At 49.1% G+C, this 16472-nt stretch overlaps 1 protein-coding gene and 1 pseudogene across 1 annotated transcript; both read right to left on the bottom strand.

Annotated features, from left to right (window-relative positions):
• Nucleotides 1-5852: 5852 nt before the first annotated feature.
• LOC123850708 (b(0,+)-type amino acid transporter 1-like) lies at nt 5853-10388 on the bottom strand (annotated as a pseudogene).
• A 4136-nt stretch (nt 10389-14524) lies between these two features.
• Nucleotides 14525-15290, bottom strand: LOC135361829 (b(0,+)-type amino acid transporter 1-like). The gene is given in 2 exon segments (XM_064573511.1): nt 14525-15227; nt 15229-15290. Coding segments are annotated over 2 exon segments (765 nt in total).
• Between the last annotated feature and the right edge of the window lie 1182 nt (nt 15291-16472).

Raw genomic sequence — 16472 nt, 5'->3', positions numbered from 1 at the left:
TCATAACATTTTCACCAAGTTACTCAGGCTGCACTCACGGGGCCACTCCCTGGGCTGTGACAATTAACAGTCGTGAGCAGAGCCACGATCAGTGAGTCCCAGGCAGAGATGGGGCCCCTGGAGCAGGGTCGCCGTGTGAAAGCAGTAACTCAGGGTCACCCAAGGCTCCCGTGTCCCTCTCACAGCCCCCAGGGCCAGAGGGAGGGCCCAGGACAGGCCTGGGAGACCCAGTGACAAGTGACTATCTTTCTACTCGGCTCCTGTCTCACCACCTGTTTCTCGGCCTTTTCATCTCTGACCAGATCACCGGGCATTGGTGATAGACTGATCTGATAGCCCGAAATGGGAAGCGGTCTAAAGATGCCATTTGCTCTTACACTCAGAAATCTGTCTTTTCTGTTCTACTTTTGTGTTATGTTTTAAAGATAGCTTTGTTTCTGGCCTTTTTTCTGAAGGGCTTGAAAAGGCCTTTGGACCAAAGCAATAAAATTCTGACCTTTCTTTTATATATAGAACATCAATCAGTTTCTACCTTAAAAAAATTGTATAGCATTTCTGGGTCGAAAATGAAAAACGTAGATATCCAAATCTAAACTTTATTCTAAAAAAAGGTGTTTCCTAAGGGGACATAGTCAGAGATGGCTTGCAAAATGTTTTTCTTTAATTTATTTAGCTATTTTAAGGGTTCCCAAATGCTTTATACTCACTCCCAAGAGTCCTGATTACATGACACATTCTGCTGGTCAGTGTGAGAGATATTTTAAAGAAAGTTCTGAGATTCTTCATTTTACAAAAAGTTTCAGTCCAGAGTTTACATAAATGAAACCAATCAACAATGATAATTTAAGAGCATCTATGTTCCATAGACACTCTGTAGTTAACAAAGTTCATGGTCCATGTCACAATAACTTTATGGTTTAGATGTATCTTCCTACACCTAAAACACAGATTTCATTTATAGAAAAAATAATGGCAAATACTAATTCAGGAGGATGACTATAACATAGAGGAAACAATGATGAATCGGGAAGAAAGAGGGAATCTATTTTTGGGTCATCACTTTTTTATATAGGAAGGTGGTCCCTCTAGCTTTGCTTGTAATATGATAAAGTGGAAACAAGGGAATACCCATGAACAATAAGCCAATAATACTAAGCATCCATTAAAAAGAGATGTGCTAATAAAAAAAAAAGTCTTATATAAAAAAGCTCTCCCACATTAACTGTTAAGGAATTTTTAGAAAAATCTAGAGTATAGCCCACTGCTATTTTAAACGGGATGGTGTTAGTATGTGCTTATCTGTTTGCATCGGGGTGATGTCTCAAAGTAATAATCTGCTGGCTTTTGTATGTGTGTTTACCTCCTTCTGTCTTCCTTACTGGTACCCAAGGGCTGGGCTGGACAGTTTTTCTTTCTTCAGTGCACACCCAAACAGGAACAAAGATTCAAAAGCCCTCACTAGCAAAATTTCTTTTAGGCGTATTTGCAGAACCAGTTTTTCTTCCCCTTGAAGCAAATTAAGACTGTGTGACTGTGGAAAGTAAAAGAAGAAAAGGAGGGGGGATGGGAGGAGGGGTGGCCAGCAGGAGAAGGACAGGGAAGGCAGACGAGGATTGACAGGAATGACATGAGAGGGAGGAGGAGAGACAGCCCAGAGACCGGGGAGAGGATGAGCTCACATCACATGTGCTTTCCTTGGCAACTCTCAAATTGAGGCCCAGCTCAATTGGTCAGCAGTCCTGGGCACGCACTTGTAAGACTCGTGGGTGGAGGAGTGATGAACAGTCAGGATGGGCTAGATTATGCTGCAGTAATAAACATCCCCCAATCTCAGTAATTTAAACAACAAAAGTTAATTTTGCTCACACTACATGCCCACGTAGGGTTGGCTGGGGGCTGGCCTCTTCCATACCATTGTTATATGAGGACCCAGGCCAACAGAACAGCCATGAGGACACTGCCAGGCTCCAAAGCGAGGGAAATGGAAAATGCAGGAAATTGTGCGCTGGCTCTTGAAGTCTCACCCTAGCAAGAACGTACATCATTTCAATTCACATTTTATTGACCAAAACAAGTCCTATGGTCACATCTAACTCCAAGGGGACAGGAACTGCAATCCTACCATGTGGTCAGAAGGAGAGCTAAAGGATAATGAACAGTATATGACCAACACAGTAGGGGACTCAGAACCCTGGTCTAGGGACGGAGATAAGGAAAAAGAACTGCTTCTCCTCAACAGGTAGAACTGAAGAGGTCGTGATTACTCTAATGAGCAAAGCAGCAGTGGACTCTACCATGGTTTACATGCATGTGCAGAAGCTTTCTGGAAGTAAGCAAGGAAACTGATTGCACTGGAAATGGGGAGTGTGGAGTAAGAAATGTTGGCTTTTACTTTGTACCCTTTGCAGTGTTTGAAAATTTAACCATGACTTTCATTTGTATGCATTAATTTGAGACTCAGTTTCCCCCATTCTAAGTATTCAGCAGAAGACATTGTAAATGGTCAAAAGAAAATCCAAAGAATTAAGTGCTTATGGCTGGGAGTAGCCAGGCTCTGCCCCAAACAGAAACATCCAGATGCTGTTGGGTGGACCTAGGGTTAAAGAACACAGCCCTGCCCCCAGCCAACACCTTCCCCACACATTCCCTGGAACTTAGTGCTTCTCTAGAAAGAACAATGAGGACTCCGAACCTGGTCCCCAAGACTCAGAACATTTTTTCTCCAATCCAAAGGCCAGCATCATGACACTTACTATGTCGTCTCTGAATATAGACGATAAGTAACAACAGAAATCATGCTCTTGACTCAGAGGAAGGAAGTCTAGTATACTAATTTCTTAAGAAATCTCAGATTTCCAGGGCGCCTGGGTGGATCAGTCATTAGGTGTCTGCCTTCGGCTCAGGTCATGGTCCCAGGGTCCTGGGATGGAGCCCCGCATCGGGTTCCCTGCTCCGCAGGAAGCCTGCTTCTCCCTCTCCCACTCCCCCTGCTTGTGTTCCCTCTCTCACTGTGTCTCTCTCTGTCAAATAAATAAATAAAATCTTAAAAAAAAAAATCTCAGATTTCCATCTAGGATCATTCCCCACTACTACTCTGGGGCCCAGGAAGGGGTCTGGGGCAGAAAAGGAGCTCAGGGAAGATGTCCTGGGAAATTGCAAGGAGCAGGAAGCTGCCCTCCCCGAGCCTGGCCTGGAGGACCCTTTGAACCATAACAAAAGGATGGTTAGCCAAAAGGCAGTTGGTTGTGGGAAGGATGAGAAGACTGAGTCACAAACTGAGACACAGCCTAACTGGAGTGCATGATCCAAGGCCAAGCCTGGGGTAGTTCAGCTCCCCTCTCTGTTTTCCACCTCTAGGCATGCATCCATTGGCAGCTGAATGTGACTGCTCAAGACTTGGGAGATGTCCCTCCTCCTTAGACAACCTTCTCAGGACAGGGCCCGGGAGCCCAGGGCAGAGGAGGCACAATGGGGAAGATAGCCATGCATGCAAATTCTAAAAAATATAAGTGTGATGCATTCCCTCATGGTTCAACAAATATTTCATTATTTTGATTCACCAAACGTTATTGGTCAGCAAGGAGCCCAGGAGCATGAGAGGAAATGAGGGATGTACAAGCGTATCTAAGAACAACCCACCCTCACCAAACCCACAGCCCGGTAGGGGTGCACGACATGCAACCAATCACTAGGGTACATGGCCCGGTGAGGTTCACGAGAGACAAGGGCACAGTTTGGTGGGACCCAGAAGAGGAAAGGACTAATTCCTCCCCCAGGTGTTCAGAGCTTTCCCTGGGGACTTTCAGCCTGATCCATGGTCTCCTTTGACAAGGAACTGGATAGACCCAGCCTCTTATAATTTTCTTTTCTCTAAGCTAGGCTGTGCTGCTGGGGAAAAGGATATGAAGATTCTCCTAGAATTTCACAGGCAATGTGTCCTCAGGAACAGCACTGATAAAGAGTTCACAGTTCAGAAGGATGGTATAACAAAAAATAAGTATTACGTCTTTTTTTCCCCAGTTCCTTGCCCACAGCTCCCCAAGCATTGGAATCTCTGGAGTGATGTGTCTTTTATATGCTAATGAGATGACTGGTGGCTGGTCTCCACCGCCCAACCCCCGCCCCATAGCTTCTGGATGGGAGCTGGTTTCCAGAAAGTCCAAGACAGATGAGCGGGTTGCAACTTTCAGCACCACCCCAGCCCTGACCTCTGGGGAGGGCCAAGGGGCTGGAGATGGAATTCAATCACCATGGCCAATGATTGATCCACCTGCATAAATGGAACTTCCATAAAAACCTCTAGAGGACAGATTTCAGAGAGTTGCCAGGTTGGTGAACACATCAAGGTGCCAGGAGGGCGACGTATCCAAAGAAAGCATAGCATGGAAGTCCTGCACCCCTGCCCCTGCGCCTTGCCCTACGCATCTCTTCCACTGGGCTCCTCCTGAGTTGAATCCTTTGTGATGAACTGATAATAGTAAATAAAGTGTTTTCCAGAGTCCTGAGTCATTCTAGCAAGTGACCGACCATGAAGGGAGGGACTTAACCAAGTAGGGCCGAAGCATGGGTGATTGGGGGACCCAAGAATTGAGACTGCTGTCTGCCCCTGGTGCCTGAGCCCTTTAGCTTTGGGAATCTGCATTAACTCAGATAGTGTCAGAATTGAACGGAATCACTGGACACCCAGTCGGTGTTGGAAAAATGGAGAATTGGTTGATGGGAGAAGAAAACTTAGCAGAAAGAGCTTGTGGGAGCCTTTTCTATATCTGGGCGATAAAAGGAAAGCCCTACACAGGTGTCTGGGTGCAGCTGTGGGAGGAGAGGTGCTGAGCAGTATCCCTGTCCCTCCTTTTTTCAGTGCCCTCCCTGATGGACTCAGAAGCTGCACCCCCAGCCTTTCCAGGCACTGTTGTCATCCTTCCTGTCCCACATTTTCACCTGGGCAGCCTGATATCTCTGCGCCCTTGCCTCTCTTTAGTCCTAAACCACATTAGCCTTCTGAGGTCTGTTCTAACTTTTCATCCTTTCTTCTAGAAATGTGACCGTCCTCCCTTTCACCCAAAGCCAATAAAAATCCCTCCCTCCCAGAGGTCTGTCTCTTGCTTCTTTTTCTGTTCAAGCCATTTGGAGGCTTTAAATAGGAACTAAAGTCTCATGTCTTCCTGAAGGTTTGTCAGACCCAGAGCTTTTCCATTTGCAAGAAAGAAGAACTCACTCAAACTCACCTGAGCCAAAATTGGAAATTTATTGTATGGTATCACGTTGTCCTAGACAATAAAAAGGCAGGAAGGACAGTCAGATGGCAGATGGTCCATGGAAGGATGGACACCAGAACTGAAAAGCAGCCAGGGGTCAAGACTGCAGCCTGTTCAGGTCATTCCCCCAGCTCTTGGGGACCATATAATTTCTCAACACCATTTCACTGTGTATGTTCATTCCTCTCTCTACAGGGGCTTTCTCTACTCTGCCCACATAATGGAAGATGGTCCCACATAGATCCCAGAATTTACTGTTCCTCAGATTAGGCAATCATCAGAATTCTAACTCCAAAATCCCCAAAGAAGGGAATGTATTTCATTGCTGCCCACCTGGAATATCAAATAGCTATCCCCAGAGAGGCAGCCATGTAATACCAAGGTGGCTGTGAGATCCACCAGCATTGGAGGTGCAGTTCTTAGAGAAAGGGGGCTGCTGTCCTGGTTGGACGCTCCCCAAACCTTCACAATAGCTGTATTTAGCATTCCAGCCACTTACTGGAATTATGCGTAGCCAACCTGCAGAAAAGCTGGCAAGACCACTTGTGTGGGGATGGAGGTGTTTGCAGCAAGGACAGTGCACACCTGTCCAGTCCTTTAGTCAACATTTTTCACGGTTGGAGCAACTCCCAGGAGCAGCTGGAGATACAGGGTGGGCATCTGCAACCACTTGGGCTGGCACTGGAAGTAGACAAGCAGGAAATAGACCGGGATGCCACTGAGCAGGAACAGGAAGATGTATAGGAACTCAATCTGGGGGTGGTCGATGATGGGTGCCAGCACCAGGTAGAGAGAAGCAAGGAACATGATGACAGGGATGATGGTGGGGACCTGCCATGGACACAGAGACCTGGATGATGGAGAGGCACAGGACGTGGTGTATGGCCCCTGGGCGCTGTCCCTCCTGCCTGCCTGCCTGTTGCATCCAGCTCCCCTCTTCCAGTCCCTGCCATCATACCTTGCCCAGCCACAGAAGCCACCCGACAGGTTACAGGGGGCCATCCAAGGAGCCGGGGCTTTGGGACCCAGCTTGATCTTCTCTATGCTTTGTGAATCCTACTGTGTGTGAGCCTCCTCTTGGCGTGTGTCTCCTGTTGTTCTCCCTCAGAGTCCTCCAGGAGAAATGAGTCCCCAGCAAGCAGAATCAATGCCCTGTGATCCAGCGCTCCCTCCCCACGCCCCCAGGAAATACAGAAATTTTCTACCAAATATGACAGGGGCCACCTCTCACATTCCTTCTCTAGCCCCCAGATGAGTCTGTGGACTGCCTCATGCAAAGGTCTAGGTTTGAAAAAGGCCCAGTGTTTATTCCAAAGTCTACCTTGTAAGGTCGAGGAAGATTCTTCTTCTTTATCCGCAAGTACAGGAGACAGCCAATGGTGGTTCCATAGGTGATCCAGCCAAGAAAGCTGAAAGGCAAACAGAAGCCACTCACTACCAGGCCCTGCCCTGGGTGTGCCTGCAAGAGGGGCTGGCCTAGTAGGTGCAAACCCGGGCAGAAGTGCAAGCTCATCGGGGGCCTTTCAGCCACCCCCAGGCCCCTCGTCTAAGCAGGCTAAGGAAAGAAGGCAAGGCTGGGGCACAAAGGACAAGAATGCACTGGAGGGTATTCCCACCTCTTTCATCTTCAATCACAAAGTGTGACACATATACAAGCCCAGGCCCCGACCTGGCTTCAGATCGGGCCTTCTTTGACTGCCCCTGGCTGGGCAGAAGAGGACAGTTTGCAAAGGGAGGGAGCAGCAACTGTGTGTCCAAAAAAAAGAGTTTGGTGGAAGCTCAAAGAAGTCTGTGCTCTCCTCAGGGACCAGCACACTCCTAGCAGATCCTCCTACCTTAGAGTTGGTGACAGGGCAGGCTGTTGAGCACCCAGACAAGGCCCTGGCCTCTGCCTTCCCCACTGAGGGTAGTTGAGTGGCTGACGTAGGTCTGATGAAAACCTCATCTGACCTTGGAGACAGGGTCCAGACCAGGCTGTCTCTTGAGGCAGTCAAGATGGGGAGACATCGTGTCCGCTTTGGGATGGATCATCCCAACACTCTAACTCTGTGCTAGAACATTCTCAGTCATAGCCCCCAAATCTCAGTCTAAAGAAAACTTGGGCTCAGCATGGGTTTGATTTTATTCTCACCATATAAAGATTTTATCTTTTCTCATGGGAAGAAGATAAAAAGAAAAAACCAGGTCTGTTACTTAATGTTCTGAAGAAAGTCACATCAAGCACTGTATATCCTGTTCCAGAAGATTAATTATACTTATGACAACAAGGAAGAGAGGACACGATACGTGAAGAATTACTCTGAGAAATCCCTGTTACACCCAGACCCTGCGCTCACTCGCCTGTGTGAGGACACACCCACTGACCCTGCTTCAGATGAGGTCATAAAATTATGGCTGGATATGGGGCGCCTGGGGGGCTCAGTCGTTAAGCGTCTGCCTTTGGCTCGGGTCATGGTCCCGGGGTCCTGGGATCGAGCCCCGCATCGGGCTCCCTGCTTGGCAGGAAGCTTGCTTCTCCCTCTCCCACTCCCCCTGCTTGTGTTCCCTCTCTCGCTGTGTCTCTCTCTGTCAAATAAATAAATAAAATCTTTAAAAAAAAAAAGAAAAGAAAAGAAAGCACAGCCTCGGGGTGCCTGGGGGGCTCAGTCGTTGAGCGTCTGCCTTTGGCTCAGGTCATGATCTCAGGGTCCTGGGATCGAGCCCCGCATCGGGCTCCCTGCTCCGCGGGAAGCCTCCTTCTCCCTCTCCCACTCCCCCTGCTTGTGTTCCCTCTCTCGCTGTGTCTCTCTCTGTCAAATAAATAAATAAAATCTTTAAAAAAAATTTTTTTATGGCTGGATAGCACAACAGCCCATCATTTCCGCCCCAGGGAAGTTAATAAAGGGGGTCAGAACATCTCCCCACTTTGATCCAGTCACTGATTATACCTACCCAGCTTGGTTGTGGGTCTGCCTTGAGTTCACTAGAGATATGCTAGGTCAGAGTCCTGAGCACAGATCAGACCACAAAGGGAAAATCACACCACAGCCAAGAACTACAAGCAGTGGAGAGTAAAGCCTGAAGATAGCCTTAACATGATCTCTGTGACAGAAAAAAGGAACAAGGAAGAATAAAAAATGACGAAGACAATACAAGCCTTTTGCTTGTCTGCCTCTTGATGAAATATTTCCCTCATTGAATTTTGGGAAACAGGGCAAGAGAGGGGGGAGCCACATTTAATTTTGGAAATATAATTGGGAGGGAATGGCTGAAATGTGTGTGCATGTACAGGAGCCCTGAGCTCAGGCTTCCAGAAGCATGCATGCACATATGTATATATACACATGCATGTGCACGAGTATGCACACGTAGGGGACTTCTATACACATGTATGAGTGCATGTGAGTGTGCACACAAAGGGGTCATGAGATACCCAACATGGGAAGACAGTCTCACTTGCCTCAAGAAGTTCACGATGGTGCTGAAGTTTCCTGGGAGGACCAGGACCAGAGCCACTGCGGTGGTAAATATCAGGGCCGGAGTTGGTGTGAGGCGATGCACATGAACCATGGACAGAAGTTGGGGCTGAGAGCAAAGTCAGGTGTCAGGCAGCCCCCCAAGGGAGCCACAGCAGGTATCTGCCCTGGGAAGCTCCCAGTCCTCTTCCCCTGCCAAACTCACTCTGGACTCCAGTGGGCCCAACCTAATAGTCCCCAGTCTCCACCACTTCCAGATGTAGGTCTCTGTGGCTCACATGGGGTGAAACCAGGCCCAAGGTGCAGCGTGGGGAGCCTATCCCTCCAGGCCAGCCAAGACCCAAATAGCTTAGAATGTGGGCTAGAGTGTAAAGAGCTGAAGCAGGTGCCTGGCCAGGTGGTTCCACTTTCTATTGCTCATCCCCAACACAGGAAGAGGGACCAAGGGTAGGAAGACAGAGGAGGGGGGAGGAGAGGGTAGGACAGTTATGGACAGAGCACGGAGTGGGATTGTGGGTTTTTGTGGTAGACTGTATTATTACTCAGCAAATAATCAGTCTCCCTCTCCCACCTCTATGGGAGAAATACTGTCTAGTTCCCCATCCACTGATGCTGGGCTTGGCCAATGAAATGTGAACACGAGTAATACAGCAGAGGCTCAAAATACGCTTGTGTGGTTTGGCTTGCTCTCTTGAAACCCTGCCACCTGCTCTAGGCAAAAATATGCTTGGGCCTGGGTCCCTGAGACAAGAACAGACTCACAGTCCCGAAAGAGGAAATCTGAACCCAAACCCCAGCCTGAAGCAGAGCCACGGTAGACCCGGGGACTGATGAACGACATGAAATGTTTGCTGTTGTAAGCCCCTACAATCTGGGAGCTGTCTGCTATTCAGCATCATTGCTGCAAAAGCTACCAGAGGGACAGAGTCCCCGGGGGGAGGGCCCTGAGCGTATACATTGGCTCTGCTCCTTTGGCTTCACCCGCTGCCCCCACACCCCTGGACTGCACAAACATCCCCATCCCCTACAAGCTCCACAGTGTGACCCAGTATGGTGATCTCCCAAAACCTGGAAGTCAAAGGACTGGAGTTTAAATGGAGAGGTGTGGGATGCTTTAATCCCATTCTTAGAAACAACAGGGCTCTGCCTTGTAGGGGGCAGGCCTGGCTTGGGCTCAGAGCTAAGCTCAAGCAGGAGAAAGCTTAGCCTCTGCAGTCCTTCCAATGCCTTCCTGCAGGCCCCCCGACCTTGCCCAGCCCGGACCCCATCTCTCACCAGGTGGCCCTCTCACACACGGCTTCCTCCGAAGAACGCCGCATTGACGGAGCCAAATGTCGAGAGTGTGACAGCCAAGGGTACCAGCCAGGCCCAGGCTCCTAGCATCTGGTTCCTAGGACAACAGAGGAATCAAGGGAAGGAACTCCAGCAGCAAACTGGAGGCCAACCACCAGGAAACAGAGCAAGCAAAACATCTAGAGGCAAGTTGAAATACACATGGGGCACTATCCTTCCCCAACCTGGATTGTCTGCCCAGTGGCCAAGGAACACGTCACTTGACGCATTCACCCCAGCTCACAGCCATAGCATCAGAGGAAAGGATCTCACTGGGTGACAACACTAGCAGGTAACTGATGTTGACCAGGAGGTAGAGGCTGGTGACCGGAGGGATGGCGATCATCAGCGCCCACACCAGGTTTTGCTGCAGAGATCGGGAAGAAGAGGCCACACGTTAGCAGGCGAGGTCCTTCTCAAGCCCCCAGAACAAGCTCGTCCGTGCAGTGCTGAGCCTATCCTGGCCACGGGAACATGCCAGGGGACCACTCAGGCGGTGTGCCCCTCCTCCATGTGCTCACAGCCCCACGGCGTGGACACACAACGAGCAGGTGTGCTGGGAGGCCCTGAGGGGCACTAACCAGTCAGAGCAGGGGAGGTACAGAGGAGGGGACAGGAGGGGGAAGGGGAGAGGAGCTATCACCAAAACTTCCAGAATGAGCAGGGCCTTATGCTGGGCTCTCCTTGAAGAATGGGAGAGATTCAGGCAGGTGGGGATGGGAGGCGTTCCCAGCAAGGGCAACCGTGAGACCAGGGGCACAGAGAAGGGACAAGAAAGTTAAAAATCTTCGTTCTTGGCTGTTCATTGATCATTCCAGCTGGAATATTCCAAGACGACCATGCCAACCCTGCCTAGTTTCTGGGTCTCTAGGACTCAGGCTCAGACTGAGGGCCATTACTCCCAGGGGTTCCACCTGCCCCTCAGTCTCAACTGGAAATTGGGGGTCTGTAAAGTGGGACTCCCCACTGCTCTGCCTCTCTGCAAGGTGTGAGGGTCAGCAAAGAGGAAGGGAAAGAAGGGCCTGGACAGAGGGGCTGTGGGCACTTGGAGCAGTCTGGACCGTTGGAGCTAAGTGCCAGTCTGACCCACGGTCTCCCAATAAAGGTAATGAGGGGCTGAGTGGCTCAGTTGGTTAAGCGTCCGACTCTTGGTTTCAGCTCAGGTCATGATCTCAGGGTTATCAGTGCAGAGTCTGCTTGAGATTCTCTCTCCCTCTCCCTCTGCCCCTCTTGCTCGTGCTCGCTCTTGCTCTCTCTCTAAAATAAATAAATAAATCTTTAAAAACAATAAAATAGGGCGCCTGGGTGGCTCAGTTGGTTAAGCGACTGCCTTCGGCTCAGGTCATGATCCTGGAGTCCCGGGATCGAGTCCCGCATCGGGCTCCCTGCTCAGCGGGGAGTCTGCTTCTCCCTCTGACCCTCCCCCCTCTCATGCTCTCTCTCTCTCATTCTCTCTCTCTCAAATAAATAAATAAAATCTTTAAATAAATAAAATAAAATAAAAATAAAAATAAAAACAATAAAATAAAGGTACTGAGCAGGCATCCGATAAAAATGGAGGAATCCATGAAAACTGGGTAAATCAGAGTGTACTCCCTTCCACTTCACACCCCCAGCCCTGGCCATCATTCTGGAGCCAGGAGCAAATGGAAGGAAGGGGTCTCCCTCAGGACCCACAGAATTCTACTCAACATTCCCCAGGTGTGGGGCACCCCGGATAGACATCTTTAGACTCCGAAGTAGGAGCACACTTCAAAGAAGGAAAAGCATGCTACAACACCCCCAGCCTCATGGAGGGCTTTCTCTAGGTGTCCTTTGGCTTACTTTGGGGGGCAGGCAAGCACTGAGGAGCCCAGAGCCTCTCCCCTCGGTACCAGACAGGACACCAGAACCTGGCATTGCTGTTACTGACACAACGTAGCATGAAAGAAGAGGTCATGCTGTACCAAGAGGCAGGGAGGTCTCCTCCAGACTTGACGCAGGTGCTGTCCCTGGGAGGGCTGTACCACAGGCCCACACAGACCTCCTTGGCCCACCACTAGGGAGGACCCTCCCCCATTTAAGCATCTGCCCCTGGTTAGCGTATCTTCTGTTCTTCAACATTATATAAAAAGCAATTTCCAGAGCTTTCTGCCAGGGCTAAGATCTCCCCACAGAAAACTCTGGAGGGAAGCATGGGAAGAAGGGCATGGGGGCACTGAGGACAGAGTAGTGATCTCTGGGCCTGTCCTCATGCCCCCTTCAAATGTCCTTGAGACACAAACATGCCCTGTTCTTTCGGGTCTCTGGGTTCATGTTCACACTGCTTCTATGTGGCTGTTTTGCCACAAACCTCATCAGCCCTTCAAGGTTCAGCGCTAGCCCTCTGCTTACAGGAGGCCTGCCTGACTGCTCTCCTGGGGATCTCTTTTTTCTGAGTTGCAGCAGAAAGTGGAGGCAAACTTTCTCATATCCAAGCCTCTGTCCCATCCTGTCCTGTCCTCTAAGGGCAGAGGCCAGGTAGGGTGACCAATTCATCAGTTTGCCTGAGACTTTCCTGCTTTTAGCCCCCAAAGTCTAGCATCCCTAGGAACTCTTCAGCCCCTGGCAACCAGGATGGCTGGTCAGCTGACCTAGCCGATCACGTGACAGACATGTGCAAGGGAAGCCAAGAGGACGGCAATGGATTCTCACATAAAATGGGTCCTTCCACGTCCCCTCCAGCTCTCAAATCCGGAAGGGGATCTGGAAGCAAAGGAAGTTGCCCCAACCGCCACGTAGGCATGGCACTGAATTCCTCATCTTCCCAGTGCTGAAAGTGTGTTCTACCTGGGTCCAGAAGATACCACTTGTAGCAAAGACGGGCCGGTGGAGCAGAGTCCTGGGTTGCCCCCACTGCGGGCCTTGTCATGAGGGGCTCTCAGCAAGCAAGCACTCATCATGCACGACCCAGCCACATGCCAAGTCACAAGGAGGGGGACTTCATATGCTTTTGAACTTGACTCATCTTGGACAGCCCACCTGCCAGCTAATGAGCTATGACAGCAAACCCCCAAGATGCACCACAAGAACAGTGAGATTTCCTGGTTTCATTCTTGAACCCCTTAACTCTTTGCTTACATTCCAGGGTTCTGGGCATAAGGCTGGCCCAGGTTTGGCATAGGTTCTGCAGCTTCTTGAAAAAAGTGTGACACGAAGATACACTTAACATGTGCTTCAGAAGGCAGAGTTAGAACCAGCATTTCAAATGCCCAGTATTCAGAGGCATGGTTTTGTTTTTGCTTTGAAACCCACATTTGTCAAAAATGCTCTATACACAGCAGAGGTCAGCAAGCTACCGCCTATGGACCAAATCCAGCCTGCTGCTTGTTTTTGTAAATAAACTTTTCTGGGAGCCCAGCCACACTCATCTGTTTACCTATGGCTGTTTTCATGCTACAACAGAGTTGAGTAATCTTGACAGAGAGACCTCATGGCCTGCAAAACCTAAAATATTAACTCTCTGATCCTTTACAGAAAAAGCTGGCTAATCCATGCTCTATGGCGTGGGAGCTTGTCTCACTCATCTTTGGGCCCCTTGCTCTTTCCCTGGACCAGCTCTGTCTGAGCTCAGGGCCTGGGTTCAGAGAAAGTAGTCTACTCCCCATGAACTCCCCATAGCCCCCATCCCACCCCAGAGCCAACCTGAGCCCACACTAAGCATTCACCTGAAATTACAGCTGTTGATTCTCCATCCACAAGTGATTAGGCCATTTGATACCTCAAAGCCCCATGAGGTGGATGGGGCAGCTATAATGATCCTGTTTACAGGCCAGGAACTGAAGCACAAGGATTTACATGCAAGAATAAAAGCTAGATCCCAGGACTCCTGGCCCTCACCCCAGTCTCTCTCTGCTCTTGGACTTCAGTCTTCAAGCTCCTCTTCTCCTCCCAAATTCTCCCAAACCCCCCATCCAGGGAACCTTTACTGAGAGCTGAGATATGTAAAGGCCCTTGAGCCAGCCTCGAGGATGTAGAGGAAAAGACTCAGTTCTCATCCTCTGAGAATTAAAGACACCTGCAGGAAAAAAAAAAAAGAAAGAAAGAAAAAGAAAACAAGTAGTAACCTAAGCAAATATATTTACTGCAAAGAGTTAATTTCCATGAAAGCTCAAGAGTCCACATGTTCCAGCTATCAAGATAGATAACAAGCTGAGTCATCAAGCATGGCCTCTTGCTAGTCGTATGCCCTCAGAATCACTTCCCCCTTTCTACACCTCAGTTTTCCCCTGTGAAAAATGGAGGCAGAGTACCTACCTCACAGGGCAAATGAGACCTATAAAGTTCCGTGCTTACTTGGGAAGTTATTATTCATATAATTCCACAGACAAATTAAGGTAGATGGTGGGCTGGCATTCACGACTGCAAGAAGGGAGCCCCCATTTTCAGCCGACATCTCATGGTCCTAGTCAGCTCAATACTTGAAACTGCTGATTTCTGGAGATTTCACGCCCTGAAGAAGTATCATGGACTCACCTTTGGATTCTTGAGCTCTTCCACCACGTAGTTGACATTATTCCAGCCATCAAAGGACCACAGGCCCTGGTAGAAGGCCATGCCGATGCGCCCGGCCTGCTGCGTGGTATTGTGGAAGGCAAACAGAAAGGCTTCCGTGTAGCCATGGCCCTGGCCCAGCACCACAGCCCCACCCCCCACGATGACCAACAACGAGAACATTTTGGCGACCGTGCATACATTCGTCAACATGGTGGCCAGCCGCGAGCTCCAGCAGTTGACCAGCATCAGCAACAGGATGCAGGTGGCAGCCACACCCTTGAGCACAGCCTGGGGCATCGAGGAGCAGCCAGGGTAGAAGGGAGCCACTGCATACTCAGCAAAGCTCAGAGAGACAGCAGCGATGGCGGCTGGTCTGACCAACAGCACAAATGTGTAGATGACCAGGAAGGCTGGCAAGGAGCCAAAGATTTGCAAGATATAGGCATATTCCCCCCTGGATTTGGGAACCAGAGCACCCAGCTCAGCATAGCACAGGGCACCCATCATGGCCAGGAGACCGCAGACTGCCCAAACCACAAGACTGGCCCCAGGGCTGCCTATGTAGACCAAGACCCACTGTGGTGACATGAAGATGCCAGAGCCGATCATACAGCCAGCAATCAGGGACACAGTACTCCACAGGCCAATCTCCCTCCTCAGCCTTAGCCCCCCCCCCACCTGGCTCCCATCCTGCCACCCCCTCACCGCCATCTCTTTCCTGACTTCTCTCCATCTCAGGACTTCAATAGTCACTGTGTCTAGTTGAGCAGAAGCAGATGCTCTGATAGATAATCCGTCTTGTGAGCTTCCTGCAGGAGTTAATGATTACAGCACTTAAAGAAGTCTGAACCAGAGACCAGACTACCAGGGCATGGCATTTAGAAGGGACTGAGCCTTCACCGATCTACCAGTCCAGTATAGGCAGTTTGCAGGAGCTGTTTGCCAATGTAACCCAGGAAAGATCAAGGAAAGGAAAGAGGGATTTAGTAGAAATCCCTGCTGCCCAATTCCACAACACTGTGTGTGGAATAACAGTTGGACGAGTGCTCTGTGCCAACAGTAACAATGCTGAGCACCTGCACATCAGGAACCTAAAAAAAAAAAAATCTCTGCAATAGTTTTATCAGCCAAGCAATAAAATCCCTATTTTATCAGGATTCCAATTAAAATTGCATGAGCCCTGCTTTAAGGAAGAACCAAGATGATCAAAGCAGAGAATTCAGGGCGCCTGGGTGGCTCAGTCGTTGGGCGTCTGCCTTCAGCTCAGGTCATGATCCCAGAATCCTGGAATCGAGTCCCGCATCGGGCTCCCTGCTCAGCGGGGAGCCTGCTTCTCCCTCTGCCTCTCTCTCTCTCTCTCTCTCTCTCTCTGTCTCTTACGAATAAATAAATAAATAATCTTAAAAAAATTAAAAAATTAAAAAAAATTTTTTTAAAAAGAAGAGAATTCAAATAGTACAGAACAGAACTTGTACCCATAGCAGGAAGGGAGCAGGTGGTTAAAAGTAAGGTACAGGGTCTGGAATGGTATCCTGCATTCAAATCCCGGCTCTAGTCCCTCATAGTTGTGTGAACTCAGACAAGGTCTCTGAACCTCACCCTACTCATCTGTCAATTAATTACAGTACCCACCGCACAGGGTTATTCTAAGGATTAAATAGCATAGTCCATTCAAAGCAGCTAGAATAGTAGATGAAATGGAGTAGGCGTTCCTGAAATGTTAGCCCTTACTATGTGCCTAAGAGTCTCATTAGTTCCCTAGTTTCAGATATATATATATATATGAATATTATATATGTATATAAATTTAAATACGTATTTCATTGATTTATGAATAATGTTCATTTTAGGATATAGTGTATAACTTCTTTATTAACCCTCCTTTATATTTTTTAAATCTTGGGTTATAGAACCT

The sequence above is a fragment of the Mirounga angustirostris genome, unplaced genomic scaffold, assembly GCF_029215605.1.
Source record: "Mirounga angustirostris isolate CCGP_5_RB_7025 unplaced genomic scaffold, mMirAng1.0.hap1 SCAF_10, whole genome shotgun sequence".
NCBI lineage: Eukaryota > Metazoa > Chordata > Mammalia > Carnivora > Phocidae > Mirounga > Mirounga angustirostris.
The sequence above is the reverse complement of the archived record's forward strand: the minus strand, read 5'-3'. Positions and strand labels throughout refer to the sequence as shown.